Source organism: Callospermophilus lateralis, chromosome 14 (genome assembly GCF_048772815.1).
Source record: "Callospermophilus lateralis isolate mCalLat2 chromosome 14, mCalLat2.hap1, whole genome shotgun sequence".
NCBI lineage: Eukaryota > Metazoa > Chordata > Mammalia > Rodentia > Sciuridae > Callospermophilus > Callospermophilus lateralis.
Window position 1 is genome coordinate 49,233,907 of NC_135318.1, and position 23,859 is coordinate 49,257,765.

At 36.2% G+C, this 23,859-nt stretch overlaps 1 protein-coding gene and 1 pseudogene across 3 annotated transcripts in view; one reads left to right on the plus strand and one right to left on the minus strand.

Annotated features, from left to right (window-relative positions):
- Sanbr (SANT and BTB domain regulator of CSR) overlaps positions 1-7,162 on the plus strand; it is a 52,190-nt gene extending 45,028 nt beyond the window's left edge. For all 3 annotated transcript variants that reach the window (XM_076833040.1, XM_076833041.1, XM_076833042.1), the window contains 5 exons: positions 599-627; positions 710-783; positions 1,851-1,939; positions 4,799-4,890; positions 5,959-7,162. In XM_076833040.1, coding sequence (XP_076689155.1) covers positions 599-627; positions 710-783; positions 1,851-1,939; positions 4,799-4,890; positions 5,959-5,995 — 321 coding nt within the window. In that variant the 3' untranslated portion in view covers positions 5,996-7,162. The remainder of the gene's footprint in view (positions 1-598; positions 628-709; positions 784-1,850; positions 1,940-4,798; positions 4,891-5,958) is intronic.
- A 14,297-nt stretch (positions 7,163-21,459) lies between these two features.
- LOC143380515 (asparagine--tRNA ligase, cytoplasmic pseudogene) lies at positions 21,460-23,143 on the minus strand (annotated as a pseudogene).
- Between the last annotated feature and the right edge of the window lie 716 nt (positions 23,144-23,859).

Sequence of the window (23,859 nt, forward strand, 5' to 3'; positions counted from 1 at the left end):
GGGCTGGGGATGTGGCTCAGTGGCCAAGTATCCCTGAGTTTAATCCCTGGTACCCAAAATTAATTAATTAATTAAAAACAAATTATATTTTATGGCCTTTCAAATGATTTTTATTTCCCTGTGCCATTAAAGGAAGGAGTAAAAAAACAGATAGGACTAAGGACAGTAATAGCTGCAGTTGACTAAAAACAGAAATTATGAGTTCCAAAAATACATGAAAGGCTGGGGCTGAGATTGGACAGGTTGTACATTCATCTTTGTGTTAGGTAGCACAGGCTCACAAATTAGATTAATTCAAACCCAATTTAAATGTTCATAACTGACAAAGTAGATTCAAATTCTAGGTCTATATCTCTTTGGAGAACTTTCTTAACTTCTCTGAGCCTATTTTATTATGAAGATCATAAAATATTGCCTGCTGCACATGGTTGTTGCAAGGTTTAAATGAAATACACTTGTAAATGTTCTTGGTGCTGTAGATGCACTTGGTATTTATTGAATGCTTTTGGCTCAGTAAATGTAAACTGTTTTTATAATTAGCTATAAAACTAATTTAAAATATGTTCTAATTGGGGCTTAATGTTGTCTAATTTTTTAGTCAGCTTCTAGAGATGTGTCTCCTTTCATGTGAGTATTATTCTTTAATCTAATTAAAATATCTACTCTTAAAGAAGCATCAATGCTAATTTTTTAAAAATTTTTTCAATAGTGTGAGTATGCAGAAGAATAAATGGGATGCCACAAGGTCCTTGAGATTCAACCAAGATGCACAAAGAGAAGATGGTAAAATTTATTATGTAGATAAGAACATCTTTTATTTTATGAAGTATGCTGAATAGCTTCAAAGGTTTTTATATGGTATAAGTCCCCAAACTTGCATATTATCTTAGTCACCAACCAGGATTTCATTACTAGATAATTCAATGAATAATGTATTGTTTAATGAGTCTATAATTTTGAGACCTTTTAGACTGACTTTTGCCCCCTACTTTTTCTGTAAAAAATGACTGAATATGTTTTAGGCTATGTCTTAGTCTATTTTCTGTTGTTACAACAAAATGTTTGGTCTGGTGAAGGCCTTCTGGCTACATCACCACATGGCAGATGACATCGTGGTGGGAGCATATGCAAGAGAGAGAGATTACATAGCAAAGCAGGAAGAAAGAGAGATTTGGGGGTCAGGCTTATTCTTTTCATAATAATTTGCTCTTGTAGGAATTAAGCAGAGTCCCACAAGGACTACATTAAACTCTTCCAAAGATGGTGTTCCCAGTGACCTAACTACATTCCACTAGGCCCCATCTCTTAAAGGTGCTACCACCTCTTAAATGTTCTACCACCTCTGAAAGGTTCCACCGCCTCTGAGAATCACCACACTGAAGGCCAAGCATGGTGACACACACCTGTCATCTCAACAACTTGGGAGGCTGAGACAGGATAATCACAAGTTTGAGGCAAGCCTCAGCAACTTAGCAAGACCGGGTTTTAAAATAAAAATGAAAAATAAAGTGTTGGGGATATAATCAGTGGTAGAGTGCCCCTGATTTCAATCCCCAATTTAAAAAAATAAAAATCACTACGCTGGACACTAGGCTTCTAGCACATAAACCTTTTGGGGGACATACTCAAATCATATCCAAATCATAGGTTTATAGTAACCTAAAAATCAGCACAATTATCAAAATACAAGTCATTTTTCCACTTGCCTTAAATTCTTCATAGAAGTATGCATCTGAAAAATAATAGCAAAAGATACATTTGTAAACCCTTGTTGATTACAATCTTCTTTAAGAAATAAAAATTATAAGTCATCCTCATGAGAAATAATACTTATCATTTTTTACCTTCAGATCAGCGGCGGATGTCTGAAATTACAGGGCATCTAATAAAAATGAGATTGGGTGATCTGGACCGAATCAAGTCAAAGGAAACAAAAGAAGTAAGAACTGTTCACTATTATATTATACTTATATAGAACATTCCTCCATAATTTTATTTTTAAAATAAAGAATATAAAGATGTTTTAAAAAGAATTTTAAAAGAACAATTTAGATAATTTTGTGTTCTGTACCATTTAGCCACAATTCACGTAAGTTTTCTATTATCTGTGGTCCAGAGGTCCTTTATATCATACATAATGAACTATAGTGTCACTGAAGTGTGATGTCACACCAAAAGTAGAATAACTGTCCTTATTAACCAAATGCTAACTATCCAGAGGGCAGCTTTTCTGAATGTGCTAATTTTGATCAACTTTGTGTGTGTCATTTAGATGTTATCTCTAAAATAAGATGAGATCTTGCTGAAAAAGATGACTAGAAATGCCTGCATTCTAACTAGAGTTACATATGAGTCACAGTATCATGTATTATCATAAGTATTTATGTTTTGTATGTACTATAACTCTTGCCCTAATCCTTTTATTCAAATTTTACTTTCCTGCTAAGGGTATAGCTCACTGGTAAAAATGTGCTTAGCATGCGTGAGGCCCAGCATCAAAAATAAAATAAAATACATATAGAGAAAATATCTGTAACCACGGGATAGACAAATATTTCTTAGCTACAACACCAATTACAAAAGATACATATATAAATTCTTGTTGATTGCATTCTTCTTTCACTAACATAAAAGAAAAAATTGACAAATCATATTTATCCCAATTTAAAGTTATTTTTCAATAACACTATTAAGAGAATGAAAAGACAAGCTGTGTAAACTAATAGAAAATAGATACAAAACAGTTATTTGTAAAGAACTCTCCAAACTCAGTAATAACTCAATTAAAATAAATAGGCAAAGGATTAATCAAACACTTTGAAAGAAGGGAGTCAGATGGCAAATAAACAGATGAAAAGATGCAACATAATTAGTCATTAGGGAAATACAAATTAAAACCTCAGTGCCATACCACTATACACTAACTAAAAGTGTCTGAAATTTTAAAAAAGTACCAAGTGCTAATGAGTATGTAAAGCAACTAACTCTCATATAAGAGCTAGTAGGAATGAAAAAATTGGCCATTTGGAAAATAGTGTAACAATTTCTAAACACTTACCATATAAATTAGTTTATACAATTATAGTGGTTTTACTAATAAATACCAAAAATTAGTAACACTCCCAAATGATGTCCTTTTCCTGGTAAATATGACAAGAATAAATTACAAGATATGGTAAATTAAGAAGGGCTGGAAGCCAGCAGAGTGGTACATGACCATAATTCTAGCCACTCCAGAGGCTGGGGCAGTAAAATCACAAGATCAAGGCCAGCCTGGGCAACTTATCAAGACCCTATCTCAAAACAAAATAAAAAGGTAAAAAGGGCTGAGGATAGAGGATAGGAAAGGTAGCAGAATACAACAGTTACTATTATGGTATTATGTAAAAATGTGGATGTGTAACCGATGTGATTCTGCAATCTTTGTAATGTTTTGAATAACCAATAAAAAAAAAAAAAAGGGCTGAGGAAGTATAGTGCCTGCCTAGCATGCTTGAGGCTCTGGGTGCTGCCAAAAAAAAAAAAAAAAGAAAAAAAGCCAAAAGATGAATAGGAAAAAGAAAAGACAGGAAGTAATATAGGAATATATGTTGAAAGCTTGACTTACACCCCAGTTTACTGAGTGTCAGATGCAGTCAGCTCATAAAATAATTTTCTCAACTATGAACCTCAATTAATCCTCAAATATCAAATACTTCTCTGTGGTAGACTGTCCTCCCACCCCAAAGCTTCCCCTGCTTCATCATACCCTGCCACTTTTATCAGTAACTAATGTAAATTTGATGTAAGCAACTTATTGCCTTAATTTTCCAATTTTCATTGTAAGAATACTCCCAGTCTCCAGGTTGAATAACCTCAACTGCTATTTAATCTTGCTAGTAGCTAGATAAGTTGTCTCAGAACCTGGTCCTTTCTTTGTTCTGTTTTAATTTCTGTAATGCCTCAATAAGCCCTTTTATTCAGAGAATTCTTAGCATCAAAAGTTTTACATTTAACAAATGAATATCCTATACATACATACATACAAAAGACAACAAACTCCAAATGTATACGACAATGTATATAAATCGCCTGTGCATTATATGCTAAGTGAGAGAAAGGACTGTATGTACTATATGATACACACACACACACACACACACACACACACACACACACACACAAAATGTTCTGGAAAATACAAAGCTGTAGAAACAGAAAACAGATGAGTTGGTTGCCAGGAATTTATAGTGGTAGATGGATAATTTAAAAGGGACACAGGATTTTTTGGGGGGTGATAGAATTATCCTGTATCTTCATTGTGACAGTAGTTACAAAACTATATGCATTTGTCAAAACTCCAAACTGTAGGCTTAAAAGGGTGAATTTTACTGTATGTAAATTATACCCCTCAAAAAGTCTGAATTTTAAAGACTAAAAATACCATAATTTATTAATTTAAGAATATGCTATTTTAGTAAAACAGAACTTCTGTTTATTCCTTGAAAATAACTTAATTTTGATGAATCACAGTAGATGGGGTAGAGAGAGAAGATGGGAGGGGAGGGGAGGGGATGGGGGATAGTAGAGGATAGGAAAGGCAGCAGAATACAACAGACACTAGTATAGCAATATGTAAAACAGTGGATGTGTAACCGATGTGATGTTGCAATCTGTATACAGGTAAAAGTGGGAGTTCATAACCCACTTGAATCAAAGTGTGAAATATGATATGTCAAGAACTATGTAATGTTTTGAACAACCAACAATAAAAATTAAAAAAAAGAAAATAACTTAATTTTGCTTCTTTATTTTGTAGTTCGCCGGAGGTATTTATTCCAGGCTCGAAGCACAAATCAAAGCCTCCATACCAGTCAGTGCACGGCAAAACAGCTCAGAGAAAAACACAAGGTAAATTACCAGAAACTAATTCAGAAGGCCATGATTTTGAAGTGATTTTTTTTTTAAAGCCAAAAACACTAGAAGCACATCATTTGTGTTTGGTTTTATGTTTTGCTTTAAGGATTAACCATCAATCAGAACCAGATTTTAACCCCAAAATTGAGAAAAGTTCATGAACACAAAATTTAATGAAAGAATAAGGTTTTATTTTGTTTTTGTTTTAGTTTTTCACTTATTGGGCCAGCTTCATAAACCAATGCTGATAAAAATGAAAGCTACAATGCAACTGTGAATTAGCAAAATTTTTGTAGTCTTTGTAGATTATATATTATTACTTCATATAAATCCATGAAGTCTTTCCCATTTCTTGTTTTATTATTTTGTTTTTCTTAATAAAATATAACTTATAAATCTTATGTCATTTTATATCACAAATTTTCTTTTAAAGATTGAGATTTGAATATTAATATATTGCACATTCTAATACCTTATCTATAATTTTGAAATAGAGAAAGCTCAGAAAGTCAAAGGTTTTTTGGTGGGTGAGTCAGTTTGTACATTTGTGCAATTCAACCTTTAACTGAGGCCAGATGCAGTGGTTCATGCCTGTAATCCCATCTACTTGGGATCACAGAATCAAAGATTGCCTAAACAATTTAGTAAAATCCTATCTCAAAATTGCTTAAAAAGGGATTGGGGATTATATCTCTGTGACAAAGTGCTTCTCTATCCCTGGGTTCAGTCTCCAGTACTGGGAGAAAATAAAAAAACAAACTTGAACTAATCTGCTCTGATATTTGTAGTCTTCACTTTTCTCACTTAATATAAATGTTCATTTGTTTCACTGAAGAAACAATGTGTACAGGACCCTGCTCCTATACATTATGCATACCATATGATCTCTTAATATGAATTCCAAAATATATCTTACTCCAAGGGGTTTACAAAATTAATAATGGAGCTGTATTAAATTTCATTTAACTTTGAATATTGTCAAGCAAACAATCTTAAAGCAGCAGCAACTTCCTGTTATTCTAGAAGCAACTCTGACCTTCTTTTCTGTTTAAAAAAATCTAGGTCTAAAAGTCGTTTTGGTCCAGGGCGTCCTGTATAAAGCACCTTAAAATATAAAAAGACAGAAGATAACTTCCTGGACACCTGAAATTGCTTGCTTCTTGAAGATCTTCAGAATGATAACTTCTCAATGTTCTATTTATTAATTGTTCTTGCAAGACACATAAATCACAATGCTAAGAGACATATATAGTTAGGTTTTATGAAAATCTAATTGTAAATATGAAACTTCCAGTTTTCTTTTAGTATAATTCTAGGCTATGTAGAAAACAATTTACAAATTTTGCATAGTTAAGATTCCTAATATTTGTTATTATTTATTTGAAGAGAAGAGGCCTAAATGATCAAATGGCTAAGGGTCTTAAGACCTTAAATATTAAGGGAACACAACTGGTAGTGTTACTGTGCATGTGCACTGATCGTAATATGTCTTTTGGGCTGTAAATCTTGGGTATAGCATTGAGAACTGCAGTTTATATGATGAAATTTCCAGTGATGCTGATTATAAATCTGCATGAATATTAAGGAGCAACAGATCTCAAAACTGCATTAATAAAGTTTCAAGGTGAGGTAGGTATTTAAATACTGTGTTGGGCAGAAGGGTTAGTTTCTTTTTCAGCATTATTCCATAGAAAATAGAATGCTAATGCAACTTTGGTTTTCAGTTTTCGATGCTTATCCTTTGATCATCTGAGCTGGAATCACTAATGATTACCTTTTTTCTCTGTGAACTAGTGCCATTCTGAATTTGTTAAAATAACTATTGATAGTTTTAGGATAACAAATTACTTCAGTTGTGTGAGACACTCATTGTACAGTTCTCAGGACTTCAAGACCCATCTATATTTCTGTAGCCATTCAAATAGCCCTTTAAAACAGTTATGATTGCTGGTTACTTTACAGATGTCTAAAAACTTCCCAAATATATCAGATGGGCAAGAAATTGCATACTTCAAGAAAAATTAAAATAAAATTCTGTTTTATAAATCATGTTTTAATTTTTCTAATCAGACAGAAGGTGCTCAGGGAAAATTTGTTTCAAACCATAGCACACAATAAATTATGTGTTTGAAAATTACTGATATGTAAGTCTCTAAAAAAACCTTGAGATGCACTGTTTCTATTTTTAGACTGTATTTGGTTTTTAGTAGAAATGTCTTCAAATTATTCAGAGGATAGACTTTGATAATGTGTAACAGAACATCAATTTCTTTTTAAATGTTCAAATGTTATACTTAGTTTACACATACAGAAATCATTTTTAGTGAATGTTTAATTTACATATATAAAACTAAATGTTATTTGATGTTATATGTATGGCTTTGTATGTATATAAATTTTTAAACTGTTTGGAAATTTTGTTCCAGTATGTATTTATTTCAATTGTTTGATGCTTGGAAATAGATTATACAGTATTTATTTTCAAAAGAAAATGTTTTGTAGTACATTCTATGTAAGCCCTGTTTAACTAAGAGTCTTGTTGTGGTTTACTGTATTCTCTGTTAAAAAGAATTTGGGTTTGTTGTACTTTAGTACAAACTGTACTGCACTTTGTACAGTGCTGTGATGGTCACAATTAGAAGAGAAAAATATGCTCTTTTCATTTTTAACTGATGGTGAAAATGCAAATTACTTCTCCTGGGGGAACTGAATTTATTTTTACAAACCAGAATTTGTCCAAATTTGATTCTCTTCAGAATGTGCTTCTTATTTTATTAATGTCTGTCTATATACATGCACAAGAACCACAAAATTTTTTTTTTCTTTTCAGGAATTGGACACAGGACCTTGTACATGCTAGGCAAGTGCTTTAGCACTGAGCTACATTCCCAGCCCTTTTAAAAAAAAAAAAAATATTGAGACAGGGTCTCACTAAGTTGCCCATGCTGTCATCAAACTTGCCTCTGCCTCCCAAGTAGCAGGGATTACAGGTGTGCAACACCACATCTGGCTCCATCAAGATTTTACCCAAACCCTTAATAGCAGTTCTTTTGCCACACACTTTGAGATTTACATTACATTAATTCTGAATTCACATTTCTTAAATTGAAATAAACCTTAGTGACAAAAGTTGTTTGGAAAGTCTCTTCATCTGAATTATTCCATACTCTCTGAAAAAGTCCTCATTGTTCTAGATTCCATGGGTTTTCATGGAAAATTAGTGTTTCAAGGTGAATTCTTTTAAGTTTTGAGAGTATTTTGAATGAAGGTACCCTGGTAAGGATTTAGCAAAATATTCAGGGGTAAAATATTGCTGAAGGTCTGGGGTGTAGTTCAGCCCTGGGCGCCTTCCATGGCTCTTCAAAAATAAACAAGCAAATGAGTAAAAGCAGTGCAGGAAAGATGATCTGATAACAATGCTGATTGCACACAATGCCATTGTTTTGCCTGTTGTTTTCTGCTTAGGCAGATATTGTAAAATATGTTAATTGCTTTGGAAGCTCAGGCTGAATCTGTCATGTTTATTTGCTAATGGTAAATTTTAATAAATATAAAAAGGCATTTGTCTCCAATATCTGGGAATAATTCTTCAGCCATCTTTTGGCTATCATTGAGCAGGTTGCACAACTCCCAGGAAAAAGGCACTGGGCTACTCAGCCAGTCCAGTTCTCATAGGCTAACTTTCCCACTGATCAAAAGATAATCTGCTGGGGAAGAAGTCAGGATAATATTCTTCTCACCCTTATTGGATTGTTGGAGGGATTGAGTTAATCTAAATAATTAGTCCAGTATTTTCTGGTTTTATGGTAAGCCCTCCATAGAGGTCAACTATAATTGTTACATTGTTATGTTAACATTTAGAAGGTTCCTTTATGAAAGTTTGATATCCCTCTTCCTAGAAGTTGAATTGCTAATACTGGTGTGTGTGCACTGACAAAAAGTCTTCTACTTGGCCAAATTTAGTCAAACCCTTCTAGGCCCATCTGCCCTTCTAGGCCCAGTTTTAGCTAAAAACTGCTGCTAAGTCATTTTGGCAAGAACACTCTATCCTCAATACCTGATTATCCTTGGCATTTGATCAGGTTCCTCATGACTATGCGATGTTGGATCACCTGGCCTATCACCAAGTGTCTTGTTTAGATGGTTTATCAGAATCTTCCCCCTGATGTTTCCTCTTAGTAATTTCCATCCAGTGACCCCCACACTGCTATTTAGCTATGCCCTACATCTTACTTACCCTCTACATACCCAGCATCTACTCTCTTCTCTCCATTCTCCATTATCACCACTCCCAATCATTAACATCTTTTGCACAAATACTACAAAAGCCTAAATTATTTCCTGGCTTCCAGTCCAACTGCTGTATAATTTGTTATATACAAAACAATTATATTGATTTTAAAATGCAAATCAGATCATACCACTACCTTTTTTAATTCCAATTGCATCCCATCAAACCTAGAATAAAATACAACCTCTATAACTTGGGTTTGCAAATTTTTACATGGCTAGGCCCTGGCTGCCCCTTGGATCTCCTTTTTCCTCTTATTTCAACATTCGAGCACAGCCTACCTGATCCTCCCAGCAAGGAAGCTTATTTCCACCTTTAGTTCCTTCAGATTACCTATTCCCACTGCCTAGGGGTTATTACCAGATGTTAGTTTAGATGTCACTTCCTCACATGAGGCATTTCCTGTGTGCCCAATATAAAAAAAGCCACCCCCAAGTCACTCTGATCATCATTTGATTTCTATGTGTTATGACTTTACTACTCCGACATACTCCTTTTGTTTTTTATTTGCAATCTGTCTCCCATGCTAGAATCTCTGAGCTCCACTGTGTCCCCAGAACCTACAGCAGTGAGAACAGCTGGCACCAACAAACATTTGGGAGTTCACCCTTAGTGATATCTCCAAAGTCTGCTCTGTCCCCTCCTGGCATTTTAATTTCAACAAGTGGAGGCCTTGGGACAAATACTTCAATATGGTTCTCAAGACCAGTCTGTCTGTCATCCTGTAAAAAGATATACTAGTTTGGGTTGTTGTAGACATGAACCCACATGAGTTCTGCCAAAATGGGCAGCTTCACATTCTAAGTAGAGTAGAAATTTAAATAAACCGAACTCTTGACTATGTTTTCTTTCAACAGTGTCTTAAACATCTTAATCAAGGGGTTAAAGTTGTGGCTCACTAATAGAGTGCTCACCTAACATGTATGAGGCACTGGGTTTCATCCTCAGCACCACATAAAAATAAAAGATACGGTGTCCACCTAAAAAACTAAAAAATAAATATTAAAAAAAATCTTAATCAAAATCAACTAATGTAAGGGCTAGGGATATAGATCAGTTGGTAGAGTGCTTGCCTTGCATGCACAAGGCCCTGGTTCAATCCTCCACACCATAAATAAATAAATAAACAAACAAACAAACTAACTAATTAACTAATGTGAATACTGTCAGGTTTGCTTTATATATTTTATTTTATTTTATTTTTTTAGTTTTATTTTTTAGTTGTTGATAGACCTTTATTTATATGTGGTGCTGAGAATCAAACCCAGTGCCTCACACATTGCCAGGCAAGTGTGCTATCGCTGAACCAAGCCCCAGCCCTGTTTCATATATTTTAAAGAGAATAAAATATTTCTAATAGAGCTGGTCAGGGGGTCGACCAACAAAACAGGAATGGGAATATTAACTGTGGCAATGTCGTGAGTACAACCACAAGTCAGAGAAGAGAGAAATGAGTGCAAAATCTCACCTCATAAAGGAAGTGAGATTTGAGCAAAGAGACAATTTCAATAATTGGCAAAACAAAAAGATAAGGATATAGGTGGGGGAATAATATGAGTCAAGGCTAAGTATTTTATGTAGTCTAATAATTATAGCTAATATTTTTTGAGCACTGTGTCAGTGTTCCAAGTGCTTTACATGTATGTGCTGACTTGTTTTATACATCAATATTGTCATTGAGAGTATGCTGAGGCAGGAGGGTCACAAATTCAAAGCCAGCTTCAGCAGCTTAGCAAGTCCCTAAGCAACTTAGACCCTGTCTCAAAATTTAAAAAAAAAAAAAAAAGACTGGACATGGTGGCACACACCTGTAATCCCAGCGGCTCAGGAAGTTGAGGCAGGAGGATTGCAAGTTCAAAGCCAGCCTCAGCAACTGCAAGGCACCAATTAACTCAGTGAGACCTTGTCTCTAAATAAAATACAAAATAAGGCTGGGGATGTGGCTCAGTGGTTGAGTGCCCCTGAGTTCAATCCCTAGTACCCAAAAATTAAAAAATAAAAAGAACTAGGGATGTGGCTCAGTGGTTAAGCATCCCAGTTTCAATCTCTGGTACTAAAAAAAAATAAAAATTAAATAATAAAGCTTTAGTAAGGAGTATAGCAACTGTCAGAATGATTTTATTATTTATTTGTTTATTTTTATTTTGAGACAGGGTCTCATTAAATTATTTACTGCATCCCTAAGTTGTCCAGGCTGGCCTTGAACTTGCAATCCTCCTGCCTCAATTTCATGAGTTGCTGAAATTTCAGGCATGCACTACTGCACCCAACTCAGAATTATTTTACATCAGAAATAAATATTTAAAGGGATTTCTAAAGTGTTTGCATTTTTAGCCACAAATACTCATCAATATCCTGGTGCCCTTGTGCACTCCTGGAATCCCAGGGATACTCAGGAGGCTGAGTCAGGAGGATTGTAAGTTCAAGGTCAGACTGGGCAACTTAGTGAAAACCTATCTCAAAATTTAAAAAAAAGGGTAGGGGTATAGCTCTGGTAGAGCATCCCTGGGTTCAATTCCCAGTACACCCCCAATGTATAGTTATTTATTGCATGAGTATAGGAAGCCATGTCCTCAGGGATGACAGGTGGTTCTTTCTTCAGTTATAGAACTGAGTATTTTTTTTAAATATTTATTTTTTAGTTGGACACAATATCTTTATTTATTTATTTTTACGTGGTACTGAGGATTGAACCCAGAGCCTCGCATGTGCTAGGCGAGCGCTGTACCACTGAGCCACAACTCCAGCCCCTAGAACTGAGTATTTTTTAAATGACATCTGACTTTGTCCAACAAATCAGTGTTAATGCCTCTCTGATAGTGGCTCTGGAATTGGGCCTAGGGTCTGTATATTTTAAAGATCATCAGGTAACCCTATTGGGAAAATAAATTGAAAAACATACTTCTGTGTGACAGATAATCTTTAACTGACCAACACTGAAACCACAGTCAAAAATGTGTTCAGGAGCATAAAAGATCAGAAAAATGTAAATTCTGACAACAGAGCACTACCATGAGGTGGCACTAAAAGTATAAGAAAAATGTTGGATTAATTTACTTACACATTATGCATTTTTATTTTTGTACTGGGGATTAAACCCAGGGCAATTTAACCACTAACCCACATCCCCAGCTTTCCACCCCCGCCTTTTTTTTTTTTTTTGAGACAGGGCTTCCCAAAGTTACTAAGGCCTCACTAAATGGCCAAGGTTGGCTTTGAACTTGTGAGCCTCCTGTCTCAGCCTCCTGAACAAAGAATAAGACTGACCACTGACAAGATGAAATTTAAGTTTGATGCCCTTCAAACATCAGAATTGCTTATTTTCAAATCCAGGATTTTGTGTATTTATTCCACAGATTCTATAAGCATTTAGAATCTAATAGTTCTGAAAAGTTGAAAGGTGAGAAATGTTTAAACAGTCTAAACAAACAAAAATAAGCAATGGCAAGCAAATTAATGCAAACTCTCAAATAATAAATGGGTCTCCCCCTAGAAAATACTTCTAGCAAAGCCAGGTGCCAGCGACTCAGGAGGTTGAGGCAGGAGGATCACAAATTTGAGGCCAGCCTGTACATATATTTATGTATTTATCAGTCACTTATGTTCCCTCTTTTGAAAAGTGCTTGTTCATGTTCTTTGCCTATTCTCTTAGTCCATTTGTGCAGCTCTAACAGAATATTGGCGCATTATAGTTGTACATAATGGTGGAACTCATGGAATGTTACACGTTGATACATGCACACAATGTAATTTGGTCAGTTATCATTCCCTAGTATTTCCTTTTTTCTTCCCCTCCTCCCAGCTCAGTCCTTTTCCTCCACTCTACTGATTTTCCTTGGATTTTCATGTGATTTCCCCCACACACACATACACCCCTTTCTTTTCCTTTTTCTTCTTTAGCTTCCACATATGCAAGAAAACATATGACCTTTGACTTTCTGTGTTTGGTTATTTCACTTAACCTAACAGTCTCCAGCTTCATCCATTTTCCTGCAAATGACATGATTTCATTTTTCTTTATGGATGAGTAAAACTCCATTGTGTATATACCACATTTTCTTTATCCATTTATCCACTGACAGACACCTATACTGGTTCCATAGTGTGGCTATTGTGAATTGTGCTGCTGTAAACATGGATGTGCATGTATTGCTATAGTATGATGATTTTAGGATAACTACTCAGGAGGTATAGATGAGTCATTCATATGGTGGTTCCATTCCTAATCACTTGAGGAACTTCCATACTGATTACATAGTGGTTGTACTAATTTACAATTCCATCAACCCACAATGTAAAGGTGTTCTCTTTTTCTCCACATCCTCTCCAGCATTTATTATTGTATTCTTTTTTTGGGGGGCGGGGGGTTGCTGGTACTGGGAATTGAACTCAAGGGCACTCGGCCACTGAGCCACATTCCCAACCCTATTATGTAATTTTTTATTTAGAGATAGGGTCTCACTGAGTTGCTTAGCACCTTGCCATTGTTGAGACTGGCTTTAAACCCTCAATTCTCCTGTCCCCAGCCTCCCCAAGCCACTGGGGTTACAAGAATGTGCCACTGTACCCAGCTATTATTATGTGTATTCTTGATGGCTGCCATTCTGAAATCTCAGAGTATTTTTAAAAATATTTTTTAGTTGTGTATGGTTACATTTATTTATTTTTATATGGCATTGAGGATCAAACCCAGTGCCTCACATGTGTGAAGCAAGCTCTCCACCACTGAGCTCCAGCTCCAGCCCTCTCTGTGTATTTTTTATTTGCATTTCCCTAGTTGCTAATGATGTTGAACACTTTTTTCATATATTTGTTGGTCATTTGTATTTCTTCTTTTGAGAAGTATGTATCTGTTTGGTTTATTTGTCCATTTGCAATTGGGTTATTTTGGGGTTTCTTAAATTTTTATTATTTTAATGAGTGTGTGTGTGTGTGTGTGTGTGTGAGAGAGAGAGAGAGAGAGAGAGAGAGAGAGAGAGAGAGAGAGAAAGAGAGAAAGAGAGAAACTTTTTGAGTTCTTTGTGTATTCTAGCTATTAATCCTCTGTCAGAAGAGTAGTTGGCAAAGATTCTCTCCCATTCTTTAAGTTCGATCTTCACACTTTTCTTCTTTGTTGTGAGAAACCTTAATTTCATGACATCTCCCTCTTGGCATTATTTCCTGAGCTTTAGGAGTACTACTGAGAAAGTCATTGCCTGTGCCTGAAAGCTGAAGTGTTGACCCTGTGTTTTTTTTCTAGAAGTTGCATAGTTTCTGGTCTAATTCCAAAATCTTTGATCCATTTTGAGATGATTTTTGTGCAGGGTAAGAAATGAGAATCTAGTTTAATTCTTCTACCTATGGATAAAATGTTTTCCCAGCACCATTTGTTAAAAAGGCTCTCTTTTCTCCAGTGTGTTTTGATACCTTTGTCAAGGATCAGATGACTATCTGTGTGGTTTTGCCTCTGTGTCTTCTATTCTGTACCACTGATCTCTGTATCTGTTTTTATACCAGTGCCATGCAGTTTTTGTTACTAGAGCTCTAAAGAATAATTTGAAGTCTGGTGGTGTGATGCATCCTGCATTGCTTTTTTTTTTGGCTTAAAATTTCTTTGGTTATTCTGGGTTTTTTATTCTTCCAAATAAGTTTTAGGACTATTTTTTCCAGTTCTGTGAAGAATGTCATTGGTATTTTGATGGGGAATCTGTATATTGCTTTGGTAGTATGGCCATTTTAACAATATCGATTCCACCTCTCCATAGGAGGTCTTTCCATCTTGTGTCTTCTTCAATTTCTTTCTTCAGTGTTCTATTGTTTTCATTGTAGAAGTCTTTCACCTCCTTGGTTAGATTTATTTCTAGGTTTTGTTTGTTTGTTTGAGGCTATTGTGAATGGAACTGTTTTACTGATTTCTTTATTAGCAGATTGTTATAATATATTGATTTTTGTATGTTGATTTTGTAAACTGCCACTTTGCCAAATTTATTAGCACAAGTCTTTTGGTGGAGTTTTTTTTTTTTTTTTTTTTGATAGTCTAGGTATAGGATTATATCTGCAAACAGTGATAATTTGATCTCCTCTGTTTATATTCTTATCCTTTTTATTTCCTACTCTTTCTTAATTGCTCTAGCTAGAATTTCTAGCACTGTATTAATTAGGAGTGGCAAAAGTGGGCATCTTTATCTTGTCCCAGATTTTAAACAAAATGCTTCAATTTTTTCCCATTTACTAGAGGATGGCTTTGGGTCTTTTTTTTTTTTTTTTTTTAACCTCCTTTCTCAGTTAGTGAGAAATTGGGTTACCACTATCCAAAATATGTTTATATATTTACTGAATTGGTATGAGCCAATCTCCTGGCCCCACCAGGCTGACCCTTCCATTCTCTCCAGTGCTCTCCTCAGAATAAGTCACCAGTGCCTGTTATCATTGAATTATCCCTGAGGCCCTGTTCTGACACCATCCTTGTGTGTGTTTTCGTTACTGTCTTCTTTGTGAAATCAATTCATTCCCAAAATGAATAGCCTGGGTTTGATTTTATTTTTGCCAATGAACAGATATCATATAAAAATCAAAGAATTAATCATTTATTTAACTTTTTGTGCATGTGTCATACTAGAGATTGAATGCAGGGGTGCTCTACCTCTGAGCTAAACTGCAGCCCTTTTTAAGTTTTTATTTTGAGTCAGGGTCTCAACTTTCTATCCTCCTGCATCAGCCTCCCAAATCACTAGGAATACAATCACCACCATGTTCAGCTTAACTTTGTAATAGTCAGATGGTAATATTTTTTTTAAATATCCAGTCCAAAGATGATATTGGATTAAAGTATCTTAAACATAAACATTGGGGTACTAGCATAAATACAGACATAAAGACAAATGAAACCGAAGAGAGAGTCCAAAAATAAACCTTCACATATAAAACTAAATGATTTTTAACAGGGCACTAGAAAAACTATATCCACATGCAAAAGAATTAACTTGAACCCTTACCTAACATCATTGACAAAAATTAATTCAAAATGATCAAAGACTTAAATATAGGAAAACATTGGGGAAAACATCATGGCATTGGGTTTACCAGCAATTTCTTAGATTTGACACTAAACATACAAGCAAAGAAAGAAAAAAGGAGACAAATTCAACTTCTTAAAAAATCTAAAAACGTGTGCATCAAAAGACAGTATCAGGGGCCTGGGTTTGTGGTTCAGAGGCAGAGCGCTTGCCTAACATGAGTGAGACACTGCGTTTGATCCCCTGGTACCACATAAAAATAAAGATATTGTGTCCACCTATAACTAAAAACTAAATATTTTTAAAAGACAGTATCAACAGAGTAAAAAAGCAACTCACAGAATGAGAGAAAATATTTACAAATCATATATCTAATGATGGATCAAATCTACAATATATAGAAAACACTAATATTCAACAACCTCAAAATAAACACCACTATTAAAAAATGTGTGAAGGGGAGCTGGGACTGTGGCTCAGCGGTAGAGTGCACACCTAGCATGTGTGAGGCCCTGGGTTCGATCCTCAGCGACACATAAAAAAATAAATAAAATAAAATAAGTTATTTTATCCAACTACAACTAAAAAATAAATATTTTTTAAAAATAGGTGAAGGAGACTGGCTCATGAGGCCCTGAGTTCAATCCCCAGCACTGCAAAAATAAACAAAAAATGGACAAAAGACTTGCGATGGTTCAAAAGTTTGTGTCCTCCACCCCCCAAATTCACATATTAAAAATAAGAAACCTGTTAGTTTTAGAAAGTGGGGCCCTTGCTAGGTGTTGAGGGAATGAGGAACTATTATTTAATGTGTACAGAGTTTCCGTTTTGCAGATGAAAAGTTCTGTGCATAGATGATGGTATTGGTTATGCAACAGTGTGAATGTACTTACCACTACTGAACTGTACACTCAAAAATGGTTGCTGGGTGCTGTGGCATATGCCTGTAATCCCAACTGTTTGGGTGACTGAGACAGGAGAATCACGAATTCACAACCAGCCTCAGCAACTGCAAGGCGCTAAGCAACTCATTGAGACCCTATCTCTAAATAAAATTCAAAAAAGGGCTGGGGATGTGGTTCAGTGGTTGAGTGCCCAACTTCAATCCCCAGTACCAAAAAAAGAAAAAGAAATGGCTAAGATGGTAAGTTTATGTTATGTGTTATTTTATCACAATAAAAATGGAAAAAATAGATCTTTAACATACAACAGGATCAAATCACAAAAACATTCCATGCAAAAACAAAAGTAGTCAGATAACAGGGCTGGAGTTGGGCTCATGGATAGAGTGCTCACCTACAGCACGTGCGAGGCCCTGGGTTCTATCCTCAGCACCACATAAAAATAAATAAAGGCATGTGTCCATCTACAACTAAATTATATATATATATATATACTTTTTTTTTTTTTAAAGATTGTCCTGTTTTTACAGATGAGAAAATTGGTTGTGAAGTTAGGATAGACTCAAGTTTCCAAACCTCAACTCGTTCAGCGTCTCCACACCATTGATGGAGAAAGAAGCTTAAAAATCAACTTCCTCTTCAATATAAAACATTAACATTTTTTTCTAAAAAATCAACTCGCTTTAGCACCTTTTGCAGGGTCTAGTGTAATGCAGTGGGATTTTTTGCGGTTGGAGGTCCACCACATTAATAAGGCACATTGTGGCTGGAATTCCTTCCTAATGTCAGGGGCGGTAAGAGCTTTTCCGACAGCAGAGGGCCTAGCTGAGCTCCCAGCGCCAGCTCTGCGTAGCCGTAAAATCCTTTAGTTCTCTGTTGAATGCGGCGAAAGGAGGTGAGGCTTCTGAGCATGCGCACAGGTGAGGCGTGGGCTCTTTGGAGCATGCGCACACAAATTGGGTGCCCGGAGCAGAATCGAGCGCGCACGTAGACGCTAACGGGCTCTGGAACCTCCTCGCGGGGTCGCTCGGGGGACTGTGTCTTCAGAGCACCCACTAGATCCCTCCTTGAGCGGATTCCAAACTTGGGCTAGGAGGGCTGGTAGGTTCGTTTTTTGTAACACCATCTCTTTTTTTCACCATGAATATATATTTTTTTTTTACAAACAGAAATGTATTAAGTGTTCATTGTAAGATATTTAAACAACAAAGCCAGCTTCAGCAAAAGCAAGACACCAAGCAACTCAGTGAGATCCTATCTCTAAATAATAAAATACAAAAAAGGCCTGGGGATGTGGCTCAGTGGTTGAAAGCTCCTAAATCCAATCCCGGGTACCGCCCCCCCAAAAAAAGAGGGGGGGGAGGAAGGAAAAGAAAGAAAAATGGGGAAAAGACTGGAGAGCAAAGAGCACGTAGTTAATTACAGATAGACTTTAAGCATAAAAAGATACCTAACTTCATTTTTAATAAGAGGAATGCACATTTGAACCATACAATTTTTTTACTCATCAACTTGGCAAACATTGAAGCGTTTGGCAGCGTATTCTATGTAGGAGGAAGTAGGGGCAACAGGTGGTATGGTTACAGTGCTGGTAGAAGAGCAGAATGCCACAGGCGGGAGGATCACAGTTCAAAGCCAGCCTCAGCAAAAGTGAGGTGCTAAGCAACTCAGTGAGACCCTCTCTCTAAATAAAATACAAAATAGGGTTGGGGATATGTCTCAGTGGTCGATTGCCCCCGAGTTAAATCCCTGGTAGCCCCCCTCCAAAACCAACAGCAACAACAACAAATCAGTATTTCTGCTTTTACGGAACAACCCCACTTTGAGGAATTTTTCCTACATATATACTTCCTTATATATGGAATGGTATATGCAAGAAGTTATTTTTTTTTTCTTTTCCTTCCTTTTTTTTTTTTTTTTTTTTTTTTTTTGTACCGGGGTTGGACTCCGGAGCATTCAACCACTGAGCCACATCCTCAGTCCTTTTTTGTATTTTATTATTTAGAGACAGGATCTCACTGAGTTGCTTGGTGCCTTGTTTTTGCTGAGGCTGGCTTTGAACTCGGGATCCCCCGCCTCAGCCTCTTAAGCCGCTGTTATTACAGGCCTGGGCCACCGCACCCAATGAGGTTTTTTATTTTAATAGCCAAAAATTGGAAACTACCTAAGTATCCATCAGAGGACTGACTTTAAAAATGATAGTGCATCGAGCATTATGCAACTATGAAAAAGAAAGCACCTTATGGGAACAATTCCAGGATATTTGCCAAGTGAAAAAATCTAGGTGCAGAACAGTGTATAAGGTAGGTAGGTCTTCTATGTGGAAAAAGAGAAATGAGAGTATCCATGACCCTTCCACATAAATTCTTAAAGTAGACACAAGAAGCTAAAATTTTCATTTCCTATAGGATGGAGGGGAGGACAGATGAAGTCAAAACTTTTCAGTGTAGACCTCATTATATTGTATTATATGACTACTGCCCATTAAAAATAAATAAGACTATAGTAACTTTAAAAATACATAAAAAGTAAAAACAGAAAAACTCCCATAATTTCTCTTTCTAAAAGCTAACTACTATTAACACATATATGGGCTGGAGTTGTGGCTCAGTGGCAGAGCACTTGCCTAGCAAGTGCTGGGTTCGATTCTCAGTGTATCAATAAATAAAATAAAGGTCTATTGACAACTAAAAAAAATTAAAAAACACATATATGCTCTTCCATCTTACTTGCTTTAGCATTAAAATTATTTTTTAAAATTTTAGTTATGTATATTAGTCACAAAAAATGTTTATACATAATAAAATTAATCCCTTTGAATCTCAACCTTGTATGAATGAGACTCCAAATTTCTTCTCTCCATTCTTTATTTACAGAAAATTATAATTTTACAACCCTAAACAGATTCTCCAAAAAATGTATCATAGTAGATCTTTTTTTCCACCTTCTTCCAAGTACTTTTTATTTAAAGATATAGCCACATAGACTACAAATGCCTCATTTCCATCATTTTCACTTAATTGCACAAAGAATCTAGTGTCAGAAATTAACACAAAAAGGGTACAAAAAAAGTTGTAACTAGGGCCTAAATATCTAATTTTTAAAAATTGGCCTCTTTAATTACCATAACATTAATAATACCTACCTAAGTTTAATATCTACATACACCACAAAAAATAAAGCTAAAAATGCATAAGATATGAACTAATGTGAGATAGTGATGTTCGGTTTGAGAAAATTAAACCAGCAAAGAGTTTTTAACGAGTGTTCATTTATTGATCACTGGGAAAATACAGCCTATTGAGAATACATGACATGCATTTGAGGGAGAAATTAACTAAATCTGTTCTGAAGCCATTCAGTAGTCCTGCTGTGAAGTATGTAAGGTAGCACAGACCAGCTCTAAGGACATGGGAGGGATGACTCAACCAGCCAGTCAAACTGCCAAATTCTTTTTTTTTTATTCTTGAAAGTATTTATTTTTTAGTTGTAGTTGAACACAATACCTTTATTTATTTTTATACAGTGCTGAGGATCGAATCCAGGGCAAATGCTCTACCACTGAGCCACAACCCCGGCCCCAAACTGCCAAATTCTTTTGGAACATATTTTTAATTTTAAGAATCACCAGGAAAAAAGGAAACTTGGTCTACCCCTTTATCTTAAACTAATGCTATGAAGGATACTGTCAACCATTTGAATACCATGCCTCTCCCCAACAATTATGCTCACTTTAAATTTTAAGGCAATTCCACTTTTACATATTCTTCCATATCAATTCATATGCCTCAAAATTAAAAGCAGCTATGTGGTTTCAGAAAAGATTAACTGATGTCAAACATTGTACTCATTAGATTCCAGAATCTACTGCTGAGGTACACTCCAACACTAGCAAATCTTTATGCCCACACTGCGAACTGGCCCCACAGATGTGTTTTAAATCACTGATACAATAAAATGATACAAATTAAATAATTCCAGTTACATTTAAAAGTACAGAAAGATTAAGTTTTAAATATATTTTTAGGATACCTTACACGAAAATTAAAAACTGTTTAATTATGTATGGCATATTTAACACAATTGCTATAACTGGATAAAATGCTGAAATGTATCCATTAACTACAGAGTTACATGCCACATATTTTCCCCAGACTTTGTAGTGGATATTTTTTCTTAAAATGATATCAGTGTCCCCTTATGTTCAAATAATGTGGACTACTTATTTTTGTTTTATGGTAGTTGGGAATAAAAAAAACCAGAAAGCTATACCCCAATGGAATAAACATGGGACAATTTGGCATTTTGTTTCATTTTAATGAGGCAGTCTGTTTCTTTCATGACCATCTTTTCTTCATGCTTTAGGAGGAATCAGTTATGGCTTACAGTGCTGGACAAATCAAAGGTACAAGCATACATCTCGGATGTGATATCTATTCAGAATCCAAGTCAGGAATCGTTCCAAGCCCAAGCAGTATCCTCCATGAGGACATGTACCATATTTTCTCTGATCTGTATACCAGAGTGGGGTCGATCCCTTCCCTTTTATAACCTGCCAGCATTTCTTCACTATCCCAGATACGCATTAAGCCTCCCACAGTCTCACCAACATTGGGCACCAGATTCAGTAAGCGGGACTCCTCAGGACATGGCTGCATGTAGACTTGATCTCCACAGGAATTCGACACAGCAAGATTGGTTCATTAATGGTATCTGTCATCAGTCTCTCAGGAGCTTCTGGGATATCTTCTCCAAATTCATAGAAAATCCCATCTTCTTTCTTTACGTTGTGTTCTTTTAGCCACCCAATAGCATCTGAGTAGTTCATCATTTTGAAAGGCCGTTTAGGGAGTTTAAAGTTTGGGTTGAGGTCACACACTATGCTTGCTGCCGGAGATTTTAAGACTCTATCTACCACGTTACAAACCAAGTCCTCCAATCTGTTCACATCACAAACCAAGTCCTCCAATTTATTCAGGAGATCCTCAAAGGTCAGGAAAGGGCGGGCACTCAGCTTCCAAGTGAGTGTACTCAGCCAGGTGCCTTCGTGTTCTGGATTGTTCTGCTCTGTATGACTGTGCAATACAAAAAACATCTCCCAAGGATGGAAGGCAGGTCTCCAGGTACAACTGAGAGGACTGAGTCAAAAATGCCTTTTCCCCGAAATAGTCAAGCTTGAAGAGCGTATAGCACCACCTTCTACCTGTGTCTGCACCAACGTTGGAGGAGTAACTTCACAGTACTCCCTTATCAAAGAAGTGATCTCTGAAGCACCTGGTGATCCTTGAATGTGCTTTTAGGATTTTGGGCATTTTTCTCCTCGGATCATCATGTGCCTGTTGTTCACTAGACATCGACATCAGATTCTTCATTGATCATCTGCTCCTCCAGCAGGGGCCAACCCCATAAGTTCCCAGAAGTCACAACTTAGCTCTTGGCCCCCTGGAGCCTGCTTGCCCTTTGAAGTAAGATTTAGCATTCCATATACAGCAACACTACTCTCAGTAGACAAAATTACTCCATTATAACACTGACACAACTCATCCGACAAGACACACTGAAGATAACCCGTACCATCCCACAACACCAGGAATATTAAATTATTTCCTTGCCTACGCAGCCTATGGACCCAGCCAAACACCTTTACTCTCTGGCCTCTATATCCTTCTAATGCATGAATCTTCACACATTGTGGCTCTGGCAGACTTGGATCATAATGGTAATCTTCTTTGCTTCTTTTAGGTTCTTTTCTCTTGGCAAATTATCTTCTGCCTCTTTCTTCTCTCGGGATTCACTCTTCATTTGCTCCCTATGCCACATTTACCTAATGTTCTTCATCTGTGATTTAGAAATAATGTCCCACCTCTCATTTTCTTTTTGTGAATCTACATAAATGGTAGGAGAAATGGTTCTTTTCTTACTGTCATCAAAGCCTTTAGGCCTGTTTTAAATAGTTTCTCTTTGGTTCCATCTCCTGTGGCATTATTTTCCTCTTGATCTGAGACATACAGCTCTGCTAGCACCATCCCTGCAGTCTTTCTGGTCACCTCCAAGGACATGGTCCCAACACTGCCGCCGTCCAGTCACCCCAACATGCACGGAAGGCTCCATAGTAGATCTTAAGCATAAAGTCCAGTAAATTTTACAGTTGTATTCATCTATTTAACCAACACCCACGTCTAGATATAGGGCATTTATATCAGCCCAGAAGATTCCTTTGTGGTTATTGCAGTCACTACTTCCCTTCTCAGAAGACACTATGCTATTCTGACTTTAATTACCATACACCAAGTTTGCCTGTTCTTGAACTCTGTGTAAATGAATTCATACAATGTATATCGTTTTGTGTCTGACTCCTTCACTCAACACTTTTGATTTATTCAGATTGCTGAATCAGTAGTGCACTCCTTTGTCACTGCATAGAATTTCGTTTTATGACTATTCTATATTTATTCATTTTTCAGTAGACAGTTTTCTCCCTAGTTTGTTGGTTGCTTGCTTGCTTGGTAGATACTAGGGGTTGAATCCAAAAGTACTATACCATGAATCCAAAAGTACTATACCAGGAGCTACATCCCCAGTCTTTTCTTTTCTTTTTTTTTTTTTTTTTGAGATGAGTTCTTGCTAAGTTGCTGAGGCTGGCCTCGAATATGCAATCAATTCCTCTGCCTCAGCCTCCTGAGTTGCTGAGATTATGGACATGCACTAACACACCTAACTTGACTTAGTTTTTTGCTAACATAAATAGAGCTGCTGTGCTATGAATAATTTGGTA